The sequence below is a fragment of the Eulemur rufifrons genome, chromosome 28, assembly GCF_041146395.1.
Source record: "Eulemur rufifrons isolate Redbay chromosome 28, OSU_ERuf_1, whole genome shotgun sequence".
Taxonomy (NCBI): domain Eukaryota; kingdom Metazoa; phylum Chordata; class Mammalia; order Primates; family Lemuridae; genus Eulemur; species Eulemur rufifrons.
This window is the reverse complement of record NC_091010.1, coordinates 40,346,249-40,367,479: the sequence shown is the minus strand read 5'-3', so window position 1 is coordinate 40,367,479 and position 21,231 is coordinate 40,346,249. Positions and strand designations below refer to the sequence as shown.

At 39.9% G+C, this 21,231-nt stretch overlaps 1 protein-coding gene across 4 annotated transcripts in view; it reads right to left on the bottom strand.

The window, feature by feature from the left end:
* The window catches only part of PCGF5 (polycomb group ring finger 5), a 109,197-nt gene that overhangs the window by 53,137 nt on the left and 34,829 nt on the right, over nt 1–21,231 (bottom strand). For 2 of the 4 annotated variants that reach the window (XM_069460215.1, XM_069460218.1), the window contains exon 2: nt 564–858. In XM_069460215.1, coding sequence (XP_069316316.1) covers nt 564–675 — 112 coding nt within the window. In that variant the 5' untranslated portion in view covers nt 676–858. Of the gene's footprint in view, nt 1–563; nt 859–2,885; nt 2,915–9,395; nt 9,436–21,231 lie in introns of those variants that run through there. The other 2 variants (XM_069460216.1, XM_069460217.1) reach the window with 2 other exon arrangements.

Sequence of the window (21,231 nt, the reverse complement as noted above, 5' to 3'; positions counted from 1 at the left end):
GCATATAATATTAGAACAATGATTCTCAAACTTGAGAGCATCCTTCAGAACCACCTGGAGGGCGTGTTCAAACACAGATTGCTGGGCCCACTCCCAGAGTTTCTGATTCATTAAGCCTAGGGTGGGGCCTGATAATCGGCATTTCTAACAACTTCCCAGGTGATACTGATGCTGCTGGCCTAGGAATCACATTTTGAGAATCAGTGAATTAGAGTACTCATATTCTAACAAAACCACTGAGCAGATTAATTCCTTCAGTATAATTTTTTTAAATAAAAAACTTGAAATAGTTCCCTTTATAAAAAACTATAATCAATAACATGCTTATGATTTTTAGAACATTTTATGATCCAGTAAAAGTCAACTACTGAGATTCGAATAACAAAAGAAAAATTTCATGCCACTGGTATCCCAACGATAAGTATTCTGAAAATTAATTCAAAGTTAATTCTTAGAATATTCATTTTTTAAAAGTTAGCTAGACAGAAACAAAACATGGCAGCTTTAAAAGAACAAATGAACATGGAACTTTTGATGGGTAGATAACCCAAAAGAATACTTACAGGTATGGAGGCATTCCGTCACTGTCGTCGGCTTGATCAGATACCCTTTACAGATATAGCAGGTAATGTAAGGATTGAAATCTTTCACCAAGTGTTTCCTTTGGGTAGCCATTCGTGGTTAGCTAAGACTGGCTTTAGTAGTTCAGGCAAAGAAGGGTACTAAGTAGATGCAAGTCTGATCCCAGGAGCTGGTGTGGTGTTCCTAAGAGGATGTCCTGAGGCATGAGAACTAACATCCAGATTTATCATGAGATCGCTGATCATCACTCCTTTTGGTGGTTCTGCTTTCCCATATCTGTTTCCAAAATTTTGAACAGATGAGAGAAAAAGTTGTCAAATTCCTCATACTGTATTAATATTCTATTAACAGCAAGTGTTACATGTTCCAAATTGGGTGAATAGGTGACTAGAACATATCCTTCACTGCACCATGAACTTGTAAATCTGCTATAATTCAGAATAATGACAAATTCTCCTAATCCTGGAGCTTCAACTATCACCTCTATGCTAATGACATCCAAAGCTATTAACTCCAGTGTGATAGCTTTACCTCTTCAGTAATGCATTTTAACTATCTGCTTGACTGCTCTATTAGGAATCCCTGCCAATACAAGTTAGAAGATTAAAAACTGAAGTTATTATCCTCCCTATCAAAATGTTGTTTCCATGTTGCACCCTACATCCAGTTAGTAGTCAAATCAAGTCAATGTCCTTTTCCATTCTACACACAGCCACTCTACTAGTATATTACCTCTCCACCTGCAGTCCATTTTCTATTCTGCTACCAGGTGTATTTTATTCTATCACATTTGGGTCGTCGTCTCAAAGAATGTGTCTCCTCTTTACAAACGGAAAAATGTTTAAGTTTTTGTTTGTCTCGTATGTCCCTCCACAGGCTGACCTTAACATACGGACCCTTCGACACCTTTCTTCAGACAAACTGAAGGGATCACTCTTCTCCCACTCCACTGGTTCTATGCCCTATATCCAACATGCCCTTCCTCTCCTCTGTCTGCATTCTATCTATCCACCAAGGCCCTTCCTCAATGCTAACTTCAGTGCAATCTTCCCTAGTTTTTAACCCCTACTTCTGTCCTATTATTACATTTTTCTTTTATCTTTATTTACAGTCACACTCATTATCTCCTCTATTAGAATGAAAATCCTCAACAGAAACTGGTTACATTTATTATAGTACATATATAACCTGGGCAATGTTACCTCCCTACGTCTCAGGTTTTGAAATCATAAAATGAAAATAAGAATGCCAGCCTCCTCGAATGGTGAGGATTAAATGAGACAATATACATAAGGCTAGTATACAGCAACAATTGAATGTCATTAATTTTTCTACGTTTTGCATAGTCGACTTGCATATAAGATTACTTGAAAAAAAGTTTTAAGGGTTTCTTACAGTGAATGTGTCCTCTCAGAAAACACAACATGAAAGAAGGTATTGATTTCCCTAAGTTTATTCTATAAACAGGAACTCCCCCCGCCCCCCGCATTTTAGCTGTTAACTCATAGGCAAGCATAAAGCAACTGTAAAAGTAAAAGGCATCATTCCATCAACACATGCCCACTGCGAATGTGCAAGGAATAAATTCTGGGTCTAATCATCCTATCCGTTCGGGAAATCGTGTTTGAGGGTGTAACAGAAAGAAAACATAATTAACAGACAGGGGCATCAGGGTTCTGGCCCTTAGCCTTGCATGACCTTCAGCAAAGCATTTAATATCCGTGCCTGGGTCTCGGCTTTCTCCTCTACACACTTGGTATTAACTGCCCTGCCTTTCCCACAGGTTTGCCATGAAGCTCAAAAGTGAGAGAAAGTCCTCTGAAAGAGAAAATGCACGGTCCCGACTTGCGGTGGTGTTAGGATCATAAGGCACTGAGCCCTGTCACCAGGACAGTTAAAGGAAGCGAGAAGTTGCCGTGACGGGGCGGGGAACTTTCTGCGTCCGCCCGCGGGACCCGAAGGCTCAGCCCTGTGCGGTTCCAGCGCCCGTCCGGCAGGTGCGCGGGCCCAGGCCCCGCCGACGCGCCGCTCGGGCCCGACCGGGCCGGGGCTGCGCGGGGAGGACGAGCCGCCTCTCTCGGGGCCGGCGCCGGCGGCCCACCGCGCTCCCCACCCGCGAGTGAGGGCTCGGCTCGGAAGTCCCGCGCCCCCAGCCGGTCGCCCCCGCCCCTGAAGGCTCTCCGAGCTCCAGGCGGGGCCGCCGCGGCAGGTGTCTGGAGGTGCCTCTCCCGCCTGGGGCGCAAACTTGGGCTGGGAGCCGGGGCGGCGGGGTCCGGGCCCTCGCGAGCCCACCCGGTACCTACCCAGCGGCCGCCACGGACGCCGCTCCTCGCCCGCCAGTGCGCCGGCCTCAGAGCAAAGGAAAGTGAAAGAGAAACAGCGCCCGCCGCGGCCTGGCCGGTCCCCGCGCCCCGTCCGCCCTCCCCCTGCAGGCGGGAGCGCGCCGGCTCCGCGGGGCCACTCGGCTCGGGCCCGATAGGGCGCGGCGGGCCTCGGGGCCAAGGCCCGGTGCCGCCTCCAAGGGCAACTCCACCCCCTTCCAACCGCCGGCGCCGCCCGCGCCTCTCGCGCCGCCGCCGGGACACGCCCACCGCCGCCGGGACACGCCCACAGCCGCCACGCCCGCAGGACACGCCCGCCCGCCCGCCTGCCTGCCCACGCTCCGTGCAGGTGCAGCGGCCGCCCCGCCTGCTCTGCCGCCTCGGTTCCTGTGCTATCCGTTGCTTTGGCCAAATTTTATCTCGGCTCTTAACCTCATCGTTCCCCCGCCCCCAGTTGTTTTCATCATAACAATGACCAGTATATTTTCCCTAGCCGGTTTAAAAGCAACGGTCATACCCAGCTTATACTGTCTCCTCCGCTGCCTCTTCCCCAAGTCAGTCCCACCTGCGCCAAAGTGAAGACGCAGTCCTCCCTTGATTTGCATCTTACTTAAAAACCACTAACGAACTTGTTACTGTAGCGTGGGTCTCGAGTTCATGATCGTTGACAATTATAAGCAAATGAGAATGGAGTGGAGGGTGGAGTTGGGAGGGAGGGTTAGTGGTAAAGAATTATTCCCGTTTGCAAGTTCAAAACAACCCCCCAGTACTCTTTCTAGCGGACTTTGAGATTTACAAGAGACCATTCCTTGCAAAAATATTCATTCATTCAAAAGCATGCATCAAAGGACTCCTCAAAGCAATTTAATCCTATTCTACTGCATTGCACAAACTCTTCTACAAATTTCTACTACAACCACAATTTTGCTAAATATAAATTAGACCTAGTCCTTTGCTTCCCTAGAAGATTGCAATCCAGTAATCCTAGGATAGCATGCAAATCAGCGCGGTCTTCACTAGTGAAACAAAAGTTAAAACGAACATCCCAAAGGAAGTCAGCAAAGGGCAACTTTCAGTCTTTTGTATCAGAAAGAGGAAAAGATGTTGCAATTACATAATCTTAGCTTTTGTAGAAGCCAGAGCAGTGATGGCTACAGAAATGACAATAATGGGGGCGAGGGATAATTGTCAGCGCAAAGTTTATTTCCAACTGACAGGAGTCATCTTCTTACTAGAATGATAGATTGTGCAGATGACACTAGCGGCAAACCAATGAACCCAACAACCACTGGTCCAGAAGCCATACAGGTGTTCAAAGATCCATTTCATATTTAAAATGCACCAAATCTACTTATATAATGGAAAAAATTAAATACATCAAGATATAGACCAAGGCAGCTTTTGAAACTATCCTTTTTATGATCAAACTTATGTAGACATAAGTTTTAAAAATGCTGTTTTCAGTATCACAGCAAGAGCAATACATTTTTTGAAATAACTTTAAATGACCACATTTTTACAGCCCTTTTAAGAACCATTTTGCAAAACCATACATGCCAATTTCGAGATCAACTTCAATAAATCACAGCAATCACAATGAACACAGAAAACAAGTCAGGTCAAATGACTTTATGGCAGCATTACCCCTCATATCTTTCATCTCAGAGACTACACAGATCAATATGTGAAAAGTCATCCTATTTCTAGTGTATTTAAAATATGCAATGTAAGATATTACTGTATATACAACATATGCAAAATGACTTGGTATTTTCCTATTTTGTATCTAAACCTATTTTAAATATTTGTAAAGAATAACACTTAATGAAGTCTAAGGGGCTTAAATGTGATTGGGGAACAACAGTAAGTGAGGTTAATCAGCATTCCCGAAGGAAATGAGCTTTATGTTGGATATTAGGAGGACCTAGATTAGCAATGAAGGAAAGGGTCACAATCCCCTATATAGCAGTACCTGAAGATGGATGTGTAGGTGGGGTTGCCATAATGCATTTAGGATGGGGGAGAATTACCACCTTTGCAAGGAAATCTGTGCTTTATGTCCCCAGAAGCAGCACAGTTTATAATAGAACCTTCTGTGGTTTCTCCTCTGCCCTCTTCATCAACCACCCACCTCTCCCACCCCAATTAAAAAACTGCACACACACACAAAAGCAAAACAAATAAAAAGTTCAAACACTTGCCTGGTTAAAAAAAAATAACAAAAGTAATGGCAAGAGGGAATGTTACAAAAGGACAACTTTCATGAGCTATGTGTAGATTCTAAGTATTTAAACATGGGACTTTCAGATACTGTGTTGCCTCTCCTTCTCCCCTGGGGCTGCTTTCTAGTTACATACCCTTTATTCACTTGGTTATGCCAGTGGGGGCAGGGGACAAACCAAGGAAGCTACCATATGAAGGGGTGGCTCTGATAACAATCTCAAGTACCAGTGGGACCCTCAAACAAAGGCCCGGAAGCAACTGGATATACAGGATCAGGAAAAAGAAAAAGCTGTCCCCTTATCAATAATCTACTTCAGCTTTCTCATTTTACAGGTGTAGAAATCAAGCTCCTCAGAAGTGGCAAATTCATAATCACAGAGCTGATACTGGTAGCACCAAAACTAAAAGAAAGGTACCAGTACATTTTTTTTTTTTTTTTTTTACACTTCTTGCAAGAACTTCTCAAGCCCAAGAATCTAAGAGAGGTCTGGTAAGAAACAGATTAACTTAAAATAAAAGGAAGAAAGGGAGGGAAGAATGAAGGCAGGGAGGGAAATAACTGCCTGGATGGCACTTGGGAGAGAACTGGCCCCTGGTGGTTTCCTATCAAAGAAGCACAATCCCAAAGTGATTACTGTTCCACTTGATTATTGACCCAGGCTCTTCCAGGGAGCCACAAATACCTCTTAATGACCCTTGGAACCACTTGGAGCTATCTGTGTATCTAACAAATATTTTCATTACCTTATATTTTTAATCTAGATTTTAATTTCATTTCAGGCTTGGCAATGGGTGGGTAGTTCTTTCTAAACTGAAAAGTTCGCGTTCCTTTCTTGTCTAATAAATTCATCAATACTTAACGTATTTTTAATAGCATAACTTATCTGAAAAATAGAATTATATATTTACATTCTCCTGAAACATTAAATAAGATGAATTTTCATTATTATAAATTATATACTTAAATATGCTGTTAAATCTTTTAACAGAGTATCTTTAATATATAAACTATATAAACTACCCTCTGTAATCTAAAAGTCTTCCTCTAGAGATTACAGAAAATATTAAAATTTAACATAAGTGTCTATTGGGTCCAAATGTATTTATTGTATGACTATTAATATTGTAGCTCAAAATCTACGGCTGCCTAAAATTAATGATGGAGGAAAGGGAGGGGAACAGAGAACTGAAGGACTTCCAGTCACTCTTGACCATGTCTCCGCCTCTCTTACAGCACCTTTCCCCCACAATCCAATAACACTGGAGGACTCTCTCTGTTAAATGTCTCCTAAATCCATCTATTTAGTGTACTCTATTCAGATCACTATCATCATTACCCTCCATTACTCAGTGAACTCTTTAGTCTCCCTATAGCTCTTCTCTGCCAAACCATCCTCCACAGCACAGCCAGAGGATTGTTTCTAACTACAAATCTGATCACGCTGTTTCCCAGCTTTAAAAACCCTCACATTCAAGATAAAGCCTAAACATCAAGGCCATCCAGATGCCTGTCACTGTTACAGCCCCTCACTTGAACTCTGTGCTCCAGCAATAATGAACCTCTTTACTCTCTAGCTAGCTAGATGGTTGTTCTTCCAAATGAGAACCCTGTCCTAATCCCCTCCCTCACATTTCCCCATCCCTGCTAAATCTGGCCAACCTTATTTATCCTTCAGATATCAGGTGATTTCAAAGGCCACCCTCCCAGACACGTCAAAGCTGCTGAGGAGCCTCCTCTATATACACAGACCATATACATACATAACAACTCATCTTATCCTCTCAAATCACATATCACACTGTCTTGGATTATCTGGTTTACTAATCTGAACCTCCTACTAGAGGGTAAACCCAGTGTATCCACTGCTTGATTGTGCATCCCTGGCAGAGTGAATGGGAAACAGTAAGCATTCAAATAAATGTTTATTTATTTATTTATTTATTTATTTTATTTATTTATTTTTTTGAGACAGAGTCTCACTCTGTTGCCCAGGCTAGAGTGAGTGCCGTGGCGTTAGCCTAGCTCACAGCAACCTCAAACTCCTGAGCTCAAGCGATCCTCCTGTCTCAGCCTCCCGAGTAGCTGGGACTACAGGCATGCGCCACCATGCCCGGCTAATTTTTTCTATATATATTTTTTTAGCTGTCCATATAATTTCTTTCTATTTTTAGTAGAGATGGGGTCTCGCTCTTGCTCAGGCTGGTCTCGAACTCCTGAGCTCAAACGATCCGCCCACCTCGGCCTCCCAGAGTGCTAGGATTACAGGCGTGAGCCACCTCGCCCGGCCCAAATAAATATTTATTGATAAACTGAATAACTGCACACACTCAAGACAGATCCTATGTATTCTTTCTTGGGTTTCTCTTCTTGGAGGGATCTTTACAAAGATTGTGTTAAAGCATAATCCCTGCCCTTCTAAGACTGTTAATTAAAATCACACCGGGGAGTAGAGACTTATCCACAAGAAACAATTACGGAACAATATATCAAAATGTATTAATAAAGTGTTAAATGGAACATAATCAAGTGACAAAAGCTCCAGCTGAAAGAAGGAGCAGCTATGGGTGGTCAAGAAATTAGTCCTACATGCCTACTCTTCCAGTTACAAACACAACAAGGCACACTCCCAAAAGCTATGGGAATGAATGATAAATGGGAAAGCCAGAAAAAAGAGAAATTAAGTCAATATGAGTACAGAGATATAGCATTAGGTATAGGGGCAAGATTAGTCTGAGAAAAACTATGAAGCTAGATAAATATTTTAAAGTGCTTTAAATACATTATGTTAAAGAGAATGACCAACAATTTTTTTTTCTCCTTTGGGAGGCAGAAAAAACTAGCTATGTTTTCTTTACTATGATGTCAACAGTTGGCTGGAGCAAGTTTCAGTAGTACTGGAAGAACAGAGAGTAAACCAAAATAGGTACAAACTATAAGGAAAAACTGGATTTATTCCAATCATCAGGGTGGCTATGATATTTTCAACAATCTTTCCAAACCACAACTGTTATTTGGGGAGGTCAGATTAAAAATTCCTAAGGACCATAAATGGACAAATTACTTAAATGCAGAAACTAAGACTGTGCCATCAAATCTGAATATAGGTTATTCTAAATGATAAGGTATTGAAGCTTTCGTGGCATAAACAATCAAATGCTATGATCAAATGCCAGAGGAGATTAGGCATAAGAATTGAAGGAAAAGTTCAGATTTTACAGGTAGCTGTGGTTTAGAAGAAAGGAAACTGGACCCAGATTCAAGATAACCTGGTTTTTAGTCAGAACAAGTCATTTCACTTCCTTCAGATTCACTGTCTTCCTATGAAAATTGAGATTAGTATTATCATCTTAATCACTGGTCTACAGGGAAGATTTTCTTTACATATTTATGTGTTGTCATAATGAACATGTAGTAGATTAAATGAGATGATAGGTAAGAAATGCTTTCTAAATTATAAACTGTAAAGCACTATAAAAAAATGTAAGGTAAGAGTAGTCATTTTGTGGATCTGAATAGCAGCTGAATAGCGCCTAGCAATGCTGTACCACCCAGCAAAGGTCCTGATACTGAGATCCGGGTGAAGAATATTTGTAGAATGAATGAGACACTCCAGGCAGGGCAATGAATCCTAGAACAGTATAAAGTTAGACTTTGATGGTCAGAAAGTCCTCTTTCTTCTGAACTTAATATTTATCACACCCAATTTTTAAAACCAAGATGGGGAAACCTAAATCTTTCACTAAATAATTCAAAGTTTGTGCTAAGGAAACTAGTTCCAACAAAAATTTTAATAATTCAGGTTGGTTCAACATTGTAAAAGTGTTAAGACTTTATTTACTTCCCCAAATGTTTTCCATTATAATACAAATTCTCAGGTGGGGTCATAATTAAGCCCACTTGAGCTATCAATTCCCAGCTCTGCCAGGATTAGCCGACTCCTTAGTCCAAAGTAAGAAAGAAAGGTCAAGGAAGCACACGAGGCTTTAGTTATGAATTAACACTAATTAAGCAGTGTATTAACAGTAACACTTTGCTGGCGGGGAAGCTGGGGAGCTAACAGGAGGGAGGAAAGTACAGCTGAGGAGACAGTAAAGCACCAAAGATGGACAACCTTCTCCCTCCTCCTACTTCATAATTCCATGTTGGACCAAAACAACAGCAAAAATACTCCCAAAACCGTGTGAAAATAACAGGTAAATCAGTCTGTTCATTCTGTTTTCAACTACTCAAACACTTAATGACAAGGACTCTGATTAATTTTTGCTCACCTTTGCAAAAAACCAAAGAGAAAACTGCTCTAAATTAAAGCAGGGAGACATTAGCTGTAATATTAGAAATTCATAATTCTTGACATTCGAGGTGGTATGCCTTACAATAGTCTCAGAAGCTGTGATAACTTGTTCTTGATAGTTCAAGAAGAAAGAAACAGTATCTGTCTTGAATGGTTTCGTCTATCGAAAGGGGTTATGTTAGATGACTGGAAAAGGTCCTTTCAGGTATCAAACCTTTGATACCTTCCTGATGAGAAGCTGAAAAAAAAAAAAAAAAAACCCACCAGTCTCACAGCATCTTCGATTAGATAACAGATGAGAACACAAGATGGCTGCCTAGAAGAGTGGTTAACAGAGCATAAACTCCATGAAGAAAAGGCTTTTGTCATCACTGCTGTGTCCCTAGAATCAAGTCCAAAACGTAACAAACAGGTTCTCATTAAACATTTGTTGAATGGATGAATGGATGGATGAATAAACAAATGAACATGCAAGGAAATGAAGTCTGACTTTGCAGTCAAAAGTGCCCATGCCATGTTCAAATTCTGGCACAATCATTGTTGGCTTTATGTCCTCGGGCAAACCACCATTCTCTGCCTCAGTTTTCTTATCATTTCACTGGTCATAATAAAAGTACATATACATCACACAGGCATTTTTATGAGGTGCAATGATATAATTAACATATATGGTGAGCAAACAAAGGCTTGCTGAATTCATTTTAAGAATTTCATATCTCTACTGTTCCCTGCTATTTGGACAAAACAATGAAACACAAAGACATAACTTAAGGCCTGAAGACAAATAGAACAAATGCCTTGATACACTTTGCTTTTAGAATGTACACGGAGGCAAAAGTTAGTCAACTAACTTTCCTGCCAGGTGCTCTTCCCCCTACAAGAATTGGAAAATAAGGCTGCTCTTTAAGAGGTAAATGAGTAAAATGTGAAAATTATGGCTTAAATTAGCCATCTCAAGGTGAAAACAAGAAATGGGATGTACACAAAACTCTAAACAGTTTTACGAACAAAGCTCCAATTGTGTAACCTGGGTATAGTCTTAGGAAGGCAGTACTGAAATGTGACATATTTAGTAAACTAAAACCTAATCAGCTATATTCTATCCTGTCTGAAAAAAAGTTTATATAAATAGAAAAAGAATGACAATCAAGGAGCACAAAAAAGGGAAATACAAAGAGCAAGATCTTGGCAGCATACAGGCAACACTCTATGGGATGCAAAGATGTTGAAGTTGGCCAACGTTGAACTAGTCACCAGAATAGTGTGCTCTGATGATACCCTGAAGTGGTTTACTGCACTGAAATTATTCTCCTGCATCTTTGGCTCTGATTCCGATGCCCACAAAGTGACTTCCTGAATATTAATTTGCCTGCCCCTTGTGCCTAAATATTGGAAGCAAATGCCCTGAACTGCAAAATTTATATTTCGTTACTACATTCCACTGTAAATGAAAAAAGTCTTTCATTTTTAAAAAAGTTAAAGAAAATCACCAGCCACGAGTAAGACACTTGGCAAGTCACTTCATGATCTCTGATCTCCCCATCTATAAAACTGCTTTAGATTTGGGATACCTAATCTCTAAGGTGCTTTCAGATCTTCAATTACATGGCTGTGCAGCCTGGAAGCACTGCCTTGAACAGGGCTCAGCAAATTTTATCTGTAAAGGAACAGAAAGTAAGTATTTTAGGCTTTGAGGGCCATATATTATAGTTTGTCACAACTACTCAACTCTGCCCAAGTAGGGCAAAAGGTGCTAAAAACAATATGTAAACAAATTGATATAGCTGTGTTCCAACAAAACTTTATTTAAAAAACAGGCAGCAAGCCAGAGTTGACTCTTTGGATGTGGTTTGCTAACTCGTTATCTAGAGAATATCTTCTGTGAACATGTACAGATGATAGCATTTTAAAAGTTTCCTGTGTCCCAGGATTGATAACTTCTAAAATTCTGATAAACTCTTGATGACAGCTTCCAATCAGAACATTTTTAATGCAACATCTTTTAATTTTATGATTTCTAATTTTTAGGCAATGAGCAGAATATAGTAGTTTACCTACCAAATGGTGTCATCTTCTTTCACCTATCAAACAGCACAGAGAGATAGAAACTGTCTTTTACTCCACTTTGTAAAGGTCTGTCATAATTTGATCTTTCTCCTATGTCACAGTGGAGAAAGTTTATCAAAAAGGGAAAAGGAATATTAAACAAAAACATTCTATTTGCCAAAGATCAGGCTTAACTTCATACCTCTGACTTCAAGACACTAGAGTGCTAGTGACATTTAAAGAGAAAGTACAGTGCTTTCCCATTTTACCTGGGATTCTAGGGTGCTGACCTAAGAGAAGACAGGGCTTCAAGCAGTAAGCTATCTGCTTCCATCCTTAGAGTGCTGCCTGCTGGCCTGACCTCAGGGAACTCATGCTGGTGGGTGCTATCTGTCAACTCCAACCTCACCATGGCCAGAGTCGGCAGCCTGGAGTGTGGTCTGAGAAGAGGCCCTGAAGGACAGGATGGTGAAACTTCACCATCCCATCTCCTTCCAAAGACAGCAGCTGCAACAAGAGAGGGTATGTCTGAAAACAAGGATACTGCAGCTGTGCCAACTAGATCTGGCCCGACAGCCTAAGGAGAAGAAGATAGCCTTTTATTTTTATGATGCTAAAACAAGGGCATTTAAGCTGCTGACAAGTAATGACAATATTCTCTCTATTTCTAGCTTTTTGGATGACTATGATTTATAAATCAACAAGAATCTGTGAATGGGGGAAAAGAGTATCAAAGTACTTCTCATACAAGTTACCAAGACTGAGGTCCATTCACCACCTATATTGTTGAATTACAAGGCTTTGATATCAATATCAAATCGTTTGAATATTACCATTTTAATTTACTAAATTAAGAAAACTGCAGAAAAATCCAAGGAAGATAAGTAATTATGTGTATTTACTTATGCTTTTAAAGAGTAAGTTTTGTCAAGAACTGTTGTTCCTGATTTGAACAACTTACAGTGACACTTCACTGCCAAAACATGTTAGGGTGATGCTTATCTCAAGTACTAATGAGGAAATTAAATAGAACTTGATGATTATAAATTAGTAGATCATCACTTCCTTTACAGGATTTCCTTAACTATTCCTTAATCCTTTTCACCAATGAAGTCTGAAGTGTTAAGTGGAGCAATCATTTCTACTAGAATAGGAAAGACCTTCTGTAATTAGAAACTGAACTTCCAAGCACAGGTATAAGTATGTGTATGAATTCTTTATGTCAAATAAGATAGTCCACTTTAGACACATCCAACAATAAACTAGCCATTAACAAAACTGAAAAAATAGAATTTAGCTTTTGAAAGTTGAACTTTATAATACACATACTTGACAACAATGTAAATGTTTTATGTTTCTGTACTTTGTTCATTGACTTCATTATTCTAATGTGCCACATTAAGTGTTACATATCACGTGTTAAGCATTACACAGACTTATTTTAGATGTCTTTGATGGGTTGCATTGTGTCCCCCAAAAAGAAATGTTGAAGTCCTAACCTCTGGTACCTGTGAATGTGAATATATTTAGACATAGAGTCCGAAATAGAGTCTTTTTGACGGTGTAATCAAGTTAAGATGAGGTCATAGTGGAGTACTTGGGCTCTTAATGCAATAAGACTAGCATTCTTACAAGAGGAGGAGAGACAGAGAATGCCATGTGAAGACAGATGCACAAAGAGAAGATGGCCATGTGACAGTAGGCAGAGACTGGAGCAGCAGCACCACAACTCCTCCTTGTAGGGGCGGGGAAATTCCCGCCAGGGTGTTTCCACCAGAAGAAGGGACAATACCCAACTACCTCTGGGTTAGAGAATTTAAGGAAACTGATCAAATTCAGGATCATGGCTATGGGACATAGGAGAGAATTTGTCCAGGAACATACAAGAGTATTTAAAACAAAACAAAAACACAGCACTGAGAATCCAGTTTGAATTGGATAGCATATTTGCAGTAGTACTGATTTGCATACAACTGCATTGGTAGAGAAACAGGACAAACGGATAAATGAACTGGACAAGAGGCTAAAGAACTGCAGATAAAAAAGCAGTGTAAAAACAGGGAGAAAGTTGAGAGTGATTTCATTGAGTCTGAGGAAGGAAACGAAGGAAATGGATCCAGAGAGGGGTTGACTGAACTAAATAGGAAGGAGCAGTAAATCCCCACTCATGGTAATACAATTCCCAAGGTATAAACCAGAATATGGTTATTTTAAAATCTACTTATACTACACTGAATTCTAGACACTCTTTTGGATCAGTTCAAAGGAATCTTATATAGATTAATACTTATAATATCTGGCATAGAACTAACTTGTGCTGCATATAGCCAAATAGTTACAGAGATTACTTGACATACATATACATATACACACACACACACACACACATATAAAATATACATACATAGTATATTTTAAAGATTCCACAGAATAGAGAGAGATGTATTTCTTCAAACCTTATAGTCACATTTTTAACTGATTTATCTCTTTTATATTTTACAAAACACAAATATCATCAATGCTAATTAGCAACTATTGATGTCAGTAAATGTATGGCATTTTATCTGGAGTGCTACACCAGACACTATTAGCATTTATAAGCCTTGACCCTTGAAAACACTTAACTTGCATGTAAGAACTCTTTATACCATATTTGAAAATATAATATTCAAAATTAAAATAAAGACAAGCAGCACTTAGGAAGTAAAAGTTATTGTGATAAACAAAAATATGAGTGGTTTATAATATCCTTTGAAGATGCTGTTTCTTCACATAGTGTAATACACATATTGTAAAATTTTCATATGGTTTCTACCATAAAGATGGGACTGAAGTACAATTTATATCTTTACAAAGACAGAAGACATCAAAGCTCAGTGAAAATTCAAACTTCCTACTACATAGAATTAAACTTACTTTCAACAAAAATAAAAAAATCCTGGGGTTAAAGAAAGAAAAGCTTCAAGGAAGGACACTAAAACAGAACTCCTGTTTTTATAGAGAGCTGCCTTCCATTTTCTTGTCCACCCAAAGTGTGAACACAACAAACAGAATTAGCATGCACGAGTTATCGAAGTTGGGCATTACAATACTTCTAGGGATATTCATAGTTATTTTCCACTTCTATTTATTCAGATTCAATTCTCTATTTCATCCTTGTCAGCACAGTAGCCTCTGTGTACATAATATAAAATATTAACCAAGAAAAAGAAAAAAAGCAAACCAACTTCCAGTTACTTCTGACCGAATAATTCACTTCTTCTAACTTACCAGCATAAGAGTTCTCTGAGGCGATTTTAAGGGACAGTCTCAATTACTCTGACCAAATCATTTCTGAATGGCTTTCAAGTATGACCATTCCTCAAATCTGTGAAATGGAGATGTAGTGAAAACAGAATGGCCTTGCTCAACAAGTCACTACGTACAGCTTCCTGTGCCTTCCTGAACACAGAGTCTGGAAATCATGGTGACACCTCTAAAATCCTGCCTTCGACTCCATGAAGGTGAAAGGCAATTCTACAAAGCTTCCTCAAGCTTCAGTCAACCTATTTTGTGTATCAAAGTCAGATTTTTTTTTACTTCTCTCTCGCCTAATAACTAATAATGGAATGAGCTCTTCTACGTACCCAGCACTTTGCTAAGCATTTTATATGATTATCATTTCTTTTATTATTTACAGCACCCCTGTGAGCTAGAGAAAATCATTGTCCTCATCTTATAAATGAGGAAACCACAGCACAGAGAGTTTGTGAGACGGCCAGCATCACACAGCTCCCAATGGATGGAGGCCGGAGTAGAACCTGGTGGTGCAGCTCTAGAATCATCCTAGGCTACTTTCCAGACCACTTTGCTCTGCAGCAGCGTGACACCTCGGGGGCCTGGCACAAGATTTATGACCTTATTTCCATTCTTTCCAAAATAAAACCTCTACTTCAACAACTAGACCAAGCTTCTCACTGTCGCTCAAACACAGCGTGAATGCCCACCTCCTGTCTTTGCTCACACTGAGCCCCACTCACCGGAATTCTCTCCCCTCCTTCTCCGCTTCACCTTTCAGTTGCAGTTCTACATCTTTCCAAACTGTTCATTCTTCCAGCCCTTCCACTTCGTAGGAATCTCTCTCTTCTGAGAACTGCTGGAGACCCATGCACCTGATACTTAAACTAGTTTTGCCTCAGTACTGATGTTTCACGTTCACATGGATCAGGTCCCATGGCAAATAACCTGAAGGCAGGGACGAGTAGGGCCCAGCACAGGTCTGTGAACCTAGCAGGTGCTCAAGAAATGCTGGCTGAATTTAAAATAACCTCTACAGCAATATCATAAGCAAAATTAACACAGCACACTGTCATGGAGTAACATTCTCATAAGTCACCTCAGGACTTTCTGGACAAAAGTAAAGACGACACCTAACTTTTCAGAGTATTCATTAATCTAACAGCCAATTCCCCCCGGCTAATCACATAAACTAAGTATGTATGTCTGTGTTTGCACACAGCAAGTCAGTATATGGATATATGTGTGCATAAACAGGCAGGGACGGACATTCAAGTGATTTTCAAACACAGCACTGGAAATGTAACGATGGACTTAAGTTTTCTGAAATCAAAATAATGCTTGGAATAAGCTGATAAGATGGGAACTGAAAATAAAATGCACTCCATCACCATTCTTTTTTGTTTGGGTCACTTATTTAGCAAATATTTCCTAGGACCTAATGCATACTAAACACTGTCTGGGGTACTGTGAAGGATGTTGCCATAGTCCTCGTGGGATTTTTTTGGAGGAAGCAGCTCACCTGTCAGAGGATTTTTCAATGTCAGAAAGAATGAGCTATTCTTCTAAATTTAAATGAGAGAATAGGTGAAACATGCTCTCCTACTTAATACTATCCCCAGAATTCATACACATTTTTGAGAGGTTATGAAGATACATAGAGATCTGGGCCAGAATCTAAAACATTTCTGATTTTGCAGTGATTTTTTTCTTTTTTTTTTTTTAAGTGTAGCTCATGGGAGAGAGAAAGGGAGAGACCAAACAGCAGAAAGCAGGTGTGGTCTAATAGGTACCAGGTGTCTAGCACTACAGGCACTAAAACAGCCTTTATGCTTTCCACAGGGCCGTGGCACCCAGCCAAGACCAAGCCCGTTAAACATCGTAGTAGAGGCCTGCACAGACCACAGGTTCTGCTGGCCCTGTGCTTCTATAGCAACCACTGAACCTCTGTGGTTCAATGATCTCTCACCAGGCTAAGCCAATAATACAGTCTGATATTAGAAATCTGCAGGTGGAATCTTCTAACAAAGAAGACTTAAAAGGTACCTACTTGTCTATCTTACTAGGAGATTTCTTACTGGGAACTTTTAGATATAACGTTTTCATAATGTGACTACATTAAACATCCTTCTGTAACACAAGAATAAAATTCATACTACCTCCATATTGTTCAATGAGCCTGTAAGTAAGTGCTGTGACCAGGAGAAGGATCACAAGAGCTATAACACTTTCTGGCAGAGAAGCAGCAGGTGGAGTCTTTGCAATAAGGCTCTCAGCAGTGAGGTGGGGGGCCAGCCCTCTAGGAAGAAGGAGCTAAGAGAGAACAGTGGGACATATGAAGCTGCGAATCATTCACACATCAGAAACTGCCCAAGCTTTACAGAAGTCTAATGCTATGATACACTATTTACCTAAATGCCCGAAAAGGCAAAAGACACAAATAGTAGAGATTAAAACAAACAACAAAAATACTGATTTTGGAAATCTTCTGAATTCTGTTAATCAAGTTGACGTGCACACCAGTTCCACATTCATTCATTCCCCAATGCCCATTAGCAGCTGCTAAACTAGATTCTACTCTTATATCAGCAGGTGTCCTCTGATTTCTGACACATCCTCTAAGACCTCCACAGAGGGAGTCCCTTGCTTGTAAAGTTCTCTTCTACTATAAGGAAGATCCCATCAAGTCTTAATGGAATGCAGTAAGGGGAAATATGGCAGATGGGTAAATGAAATTATGTCAGGAAAAAATAAGGATTACTGATAAAAAATGTACATAGATTACACAAGGTTACTAAGCAATACCAAATACCATATATATTTGGAATTTTTATGAATGTAATAGTCACAAACTATAAATGGCCAGAGTGCCAACATCTGTCTAGAAATGACTTCTAAAGGGAAAAAGGAAATTATTTGACCAAGCTGCTGAAATCTGCCAATGGTAGAAAGTTCATACTCCCACAGAGCAAGAAAAACGAACATTTACGTTTTGAGGAGGAGAGCTCAAACTGCCTGACTTCCCTTGGTATCAATAAAGTTCGGTCTGACTAACAGAGAATGCCAGCAGGTACATATCCAACACTGAGGTTGTCACTATTTCCCCTGATCCCAGCAATTGGGAGCTGAAGCCAGCTCCCTGAAAGGTCAGGATTTCAAGAAAAACGCAGAATAAGGGAGAGTGTGAGTAATACAGTGTTCCTCATGATCATGATTTCTGGGAATCAAATAGGTGGGGGTGCACCTCTTCTCTCCCTTACATCTCCCAGAGCTCCTACATTCCCCAAAAGATCCTTCTCTTCCATGTTAATAAGATGAATTTTTCACAGCAATATGGGGAGAGCAAAATGTGTTTTAACTCTTCCAGACAAGCCAATGGATTTCTACAGCTTTGCTACTTCCACTGGTCCACAAACCAGCATCAGCATCATCACCAGGGAGCTTGATAGGAATACAAAATTTGGGCCCCCAGGTGATTCATGTGCAATTAAAATTTGAGAAGCACTGTGAATGGACTAAAAATATTTTGTACTCCTGGGATTAGGTATTTCTCTCCCCAGATGCCAGGGATCAGTGCAATTAGATAGTCAGGCCAATTCTAGGACAATCTGAATATCAAAATGAAAGACAATAATGGATTATAACATAGTGAACTTAAAGAAAATAATCCATGAATCCATATTTATAACAAACAAGCAAATACACAAATGGGAAAAGGAAGAGCTCTTCTTTACAAGAAAAATGCCAACTTACGTATGGAATTAAAAGAGTTATACAATCACTATTTTGCAACCAAGTTATTAATTGATTTGGGGGCAAGAATATCCAGGGATCCTAAAACTTAAGTGAAAACTGTTGGAGAGCAGTATATTTACACAGTTTTACAGCATTTCTCCATTGAAACAGTGAAATTTTACACTGATTAAAATTTACACTATAAACATGAATTACAAAGGGGTAAAGGTATTATACTGTTACAGTGGGGAAATCTGTGGACAATGCCTAAACCAAGTGACAAATGTAATGGCACTAATAATGGGACAATCTGACATCACGTATTTGCTGAGATGATGCACTTTGGAGGATACAATATCACCGATGCAATATTTCTGTCAAAAATGTCTAACCTGCCTCTAAGCATGAGGAAACATAAAAGAAGCCCATATTGAGGGCCATTTTACAAAACAAATGGCCCATACTTTTCAAAAATATTAATGTCATGAAAGACAAAGAAAAATTGAGAAAGATTAAAGAAACCTGCTAACTAAAATGTGTGATCCTGGACTGTTTACTGAATTGGGATTTCACTGCTGTTGTTATTGTTATAAAAGACATCATGGGGACAGGTCTGCATGTTAGATAATACTATTGTAACAATGCTGCCTTTCCTGAATATAGTAATTTGTATCTCCTTTTTGAGGTGATACAAACTGAAGTATTTAGAGGTAAAGGGTCATATCTGCAACTATTCTCAAATGGTTCATTGAAATTGTAATAACATGTAGACACAGGTAAAGCAAATGTGGCAAAATGTTAACAAATGGTAAATCTAAGTGAGCGATATATGGATCTTCATCAAAATATCCTGGCAACTTTTCTGTAGATTTTGAAAAAGTTGGAAGTAGGGGGAGAAAAAAGTGAAAGATCAAAAAGCAATACAATGACAAATGGTCCCATCCCACAACTTTCTAGTAGAATACTACTACCAACTGTGTGTGTGTGCGTGTACACAAAAGTGATCTTGATCTTGAATATAAGTAAATGGCAGGCTGAACAAATCCCTCTCTAAAAGATTTTTTTAGGAAAAGGCACCTTCTAGGCTAAAAGCCCCTTCTTTGAAAATGTCCCTCCTAATTCCTTCTATAATGTGCCAAGCTGTGTTCTCAGCACAAGAAGTACAGCAGTGAAGCAAACATAGTCCCTCCTCTAAGGGACCTTTAAAATAGACAATAAATAAATAAATAAGGTCAGGTAGTAATAAGTGCTATAAAGGAAAATAAAGCCAAGAGGGACTTTGGGACAGTGCTATTTAAAACAGGGAGGTCAGAGAAAGACTAGTCAGGTGACATTTAGCAAAAACCTGACTGAGGTGAGGGACTAAACTGTGCAGGGAACTGGGGGAAGAGTATACCAGGAGAGGGCACAGCGTGTGTAAAGGCACAGAGGTAGGATCGTGCTCAGGCTAGAGCGGAGAGGAGGAGGAGGAAGGTGTAGGAGACGAGCTCAGAGATCACACAGTCCTTCATAGACCATTACTGAGACTTTATCCTTTACGCTAAGTTGATTGCTGCCTCCCACCTTTTCCAGCTACCCAACATCCTGCTTGCTCCAGACAGCCAACTACACAGTCCCACAATGAAGGGACCACCATGGGGGAATGCAGCAAAGTTTGCTCCCATACGTGTGAGGCTCTGTGCAGGCTCCCCGTTTCTGCTAGTTCCACCTCAGGTGATAACTTCCTCATATTCTAACTCCTTTCTCCCTTCTACTCTCTTTTAACCCTCATTCAAAAGTTTCTCTTTGGTTTGGAAGGTTTTAAAAAAAGTGTCCTATCATGGCTGATAAGCTTAAGGGTTATATTTATAACATCCAGTGCTTGTTTTCACAGAAGTCACCATCCTTACCAGATGTTACATTCGTGCCTACCCCTCCATTTTCCTTATCAAACTCACTTTTCTTCAAGGCCTTCCATTAAGCTCCTTGAAGGCATGGGCCATCCTGTTCACGCTTTTATTCCTAGTGACAAGCACAGAGCCTGACACATAGCAGGTCTTCAATAAAGGTCTGTGGGACTATTTTATAGATAGAAGATTTAAAGGCCAATTTCTTGTTAAGCTAATAGGAGTTGACAAAATGTTGGTATACCATGTCTTCTGGATTTATTAACTGCAAATATACTGTCAATGATTCAGATATAGCCTGATGCAGGGCAGGGAGCTTGGCACATAGTAGAAATTCTCTAGGTGTCTGATGGATGGAGGGATAGTTAGATGGACAATCACAGATCAGATAGGACTTATGTGGGTCAGCCTGGGAAAGCCATCATTTATAATTGTTACTACATTGTTTCTGGAGGAAAAATGTACTTTGAGCTTGGCTCAAACAATTAGTTTATGAATGAACTTTGGAATACAACCTTGTCACTTGTAATACTGCTATCTATGTCGGTGGGTGTGTTTTTATTCACAGACTGTTTGTGAAGGATTAAAAATATCATGCCTGACTTGAGCAGGGGTGGAAGATATTTGCTCCACATTAGCTGAGCTGAGTGTATATAGACCAAAAATGTCTAGTAATTTGGAAACCCAGAAAAAGGAACATCATTCAACAATATTCTTTTAAAATATTTGGGAGCAACTGTGCTCAAGGCTGGATGACATGGAAAATCAAAGAAATGAAGATTTTGCCCAACAGTGGCTCTAATGAGAGAAAGAAATGTATTTGATGTGTTTAAAATAATTGTATTTATATATCTAATCTCACAGGCCTGT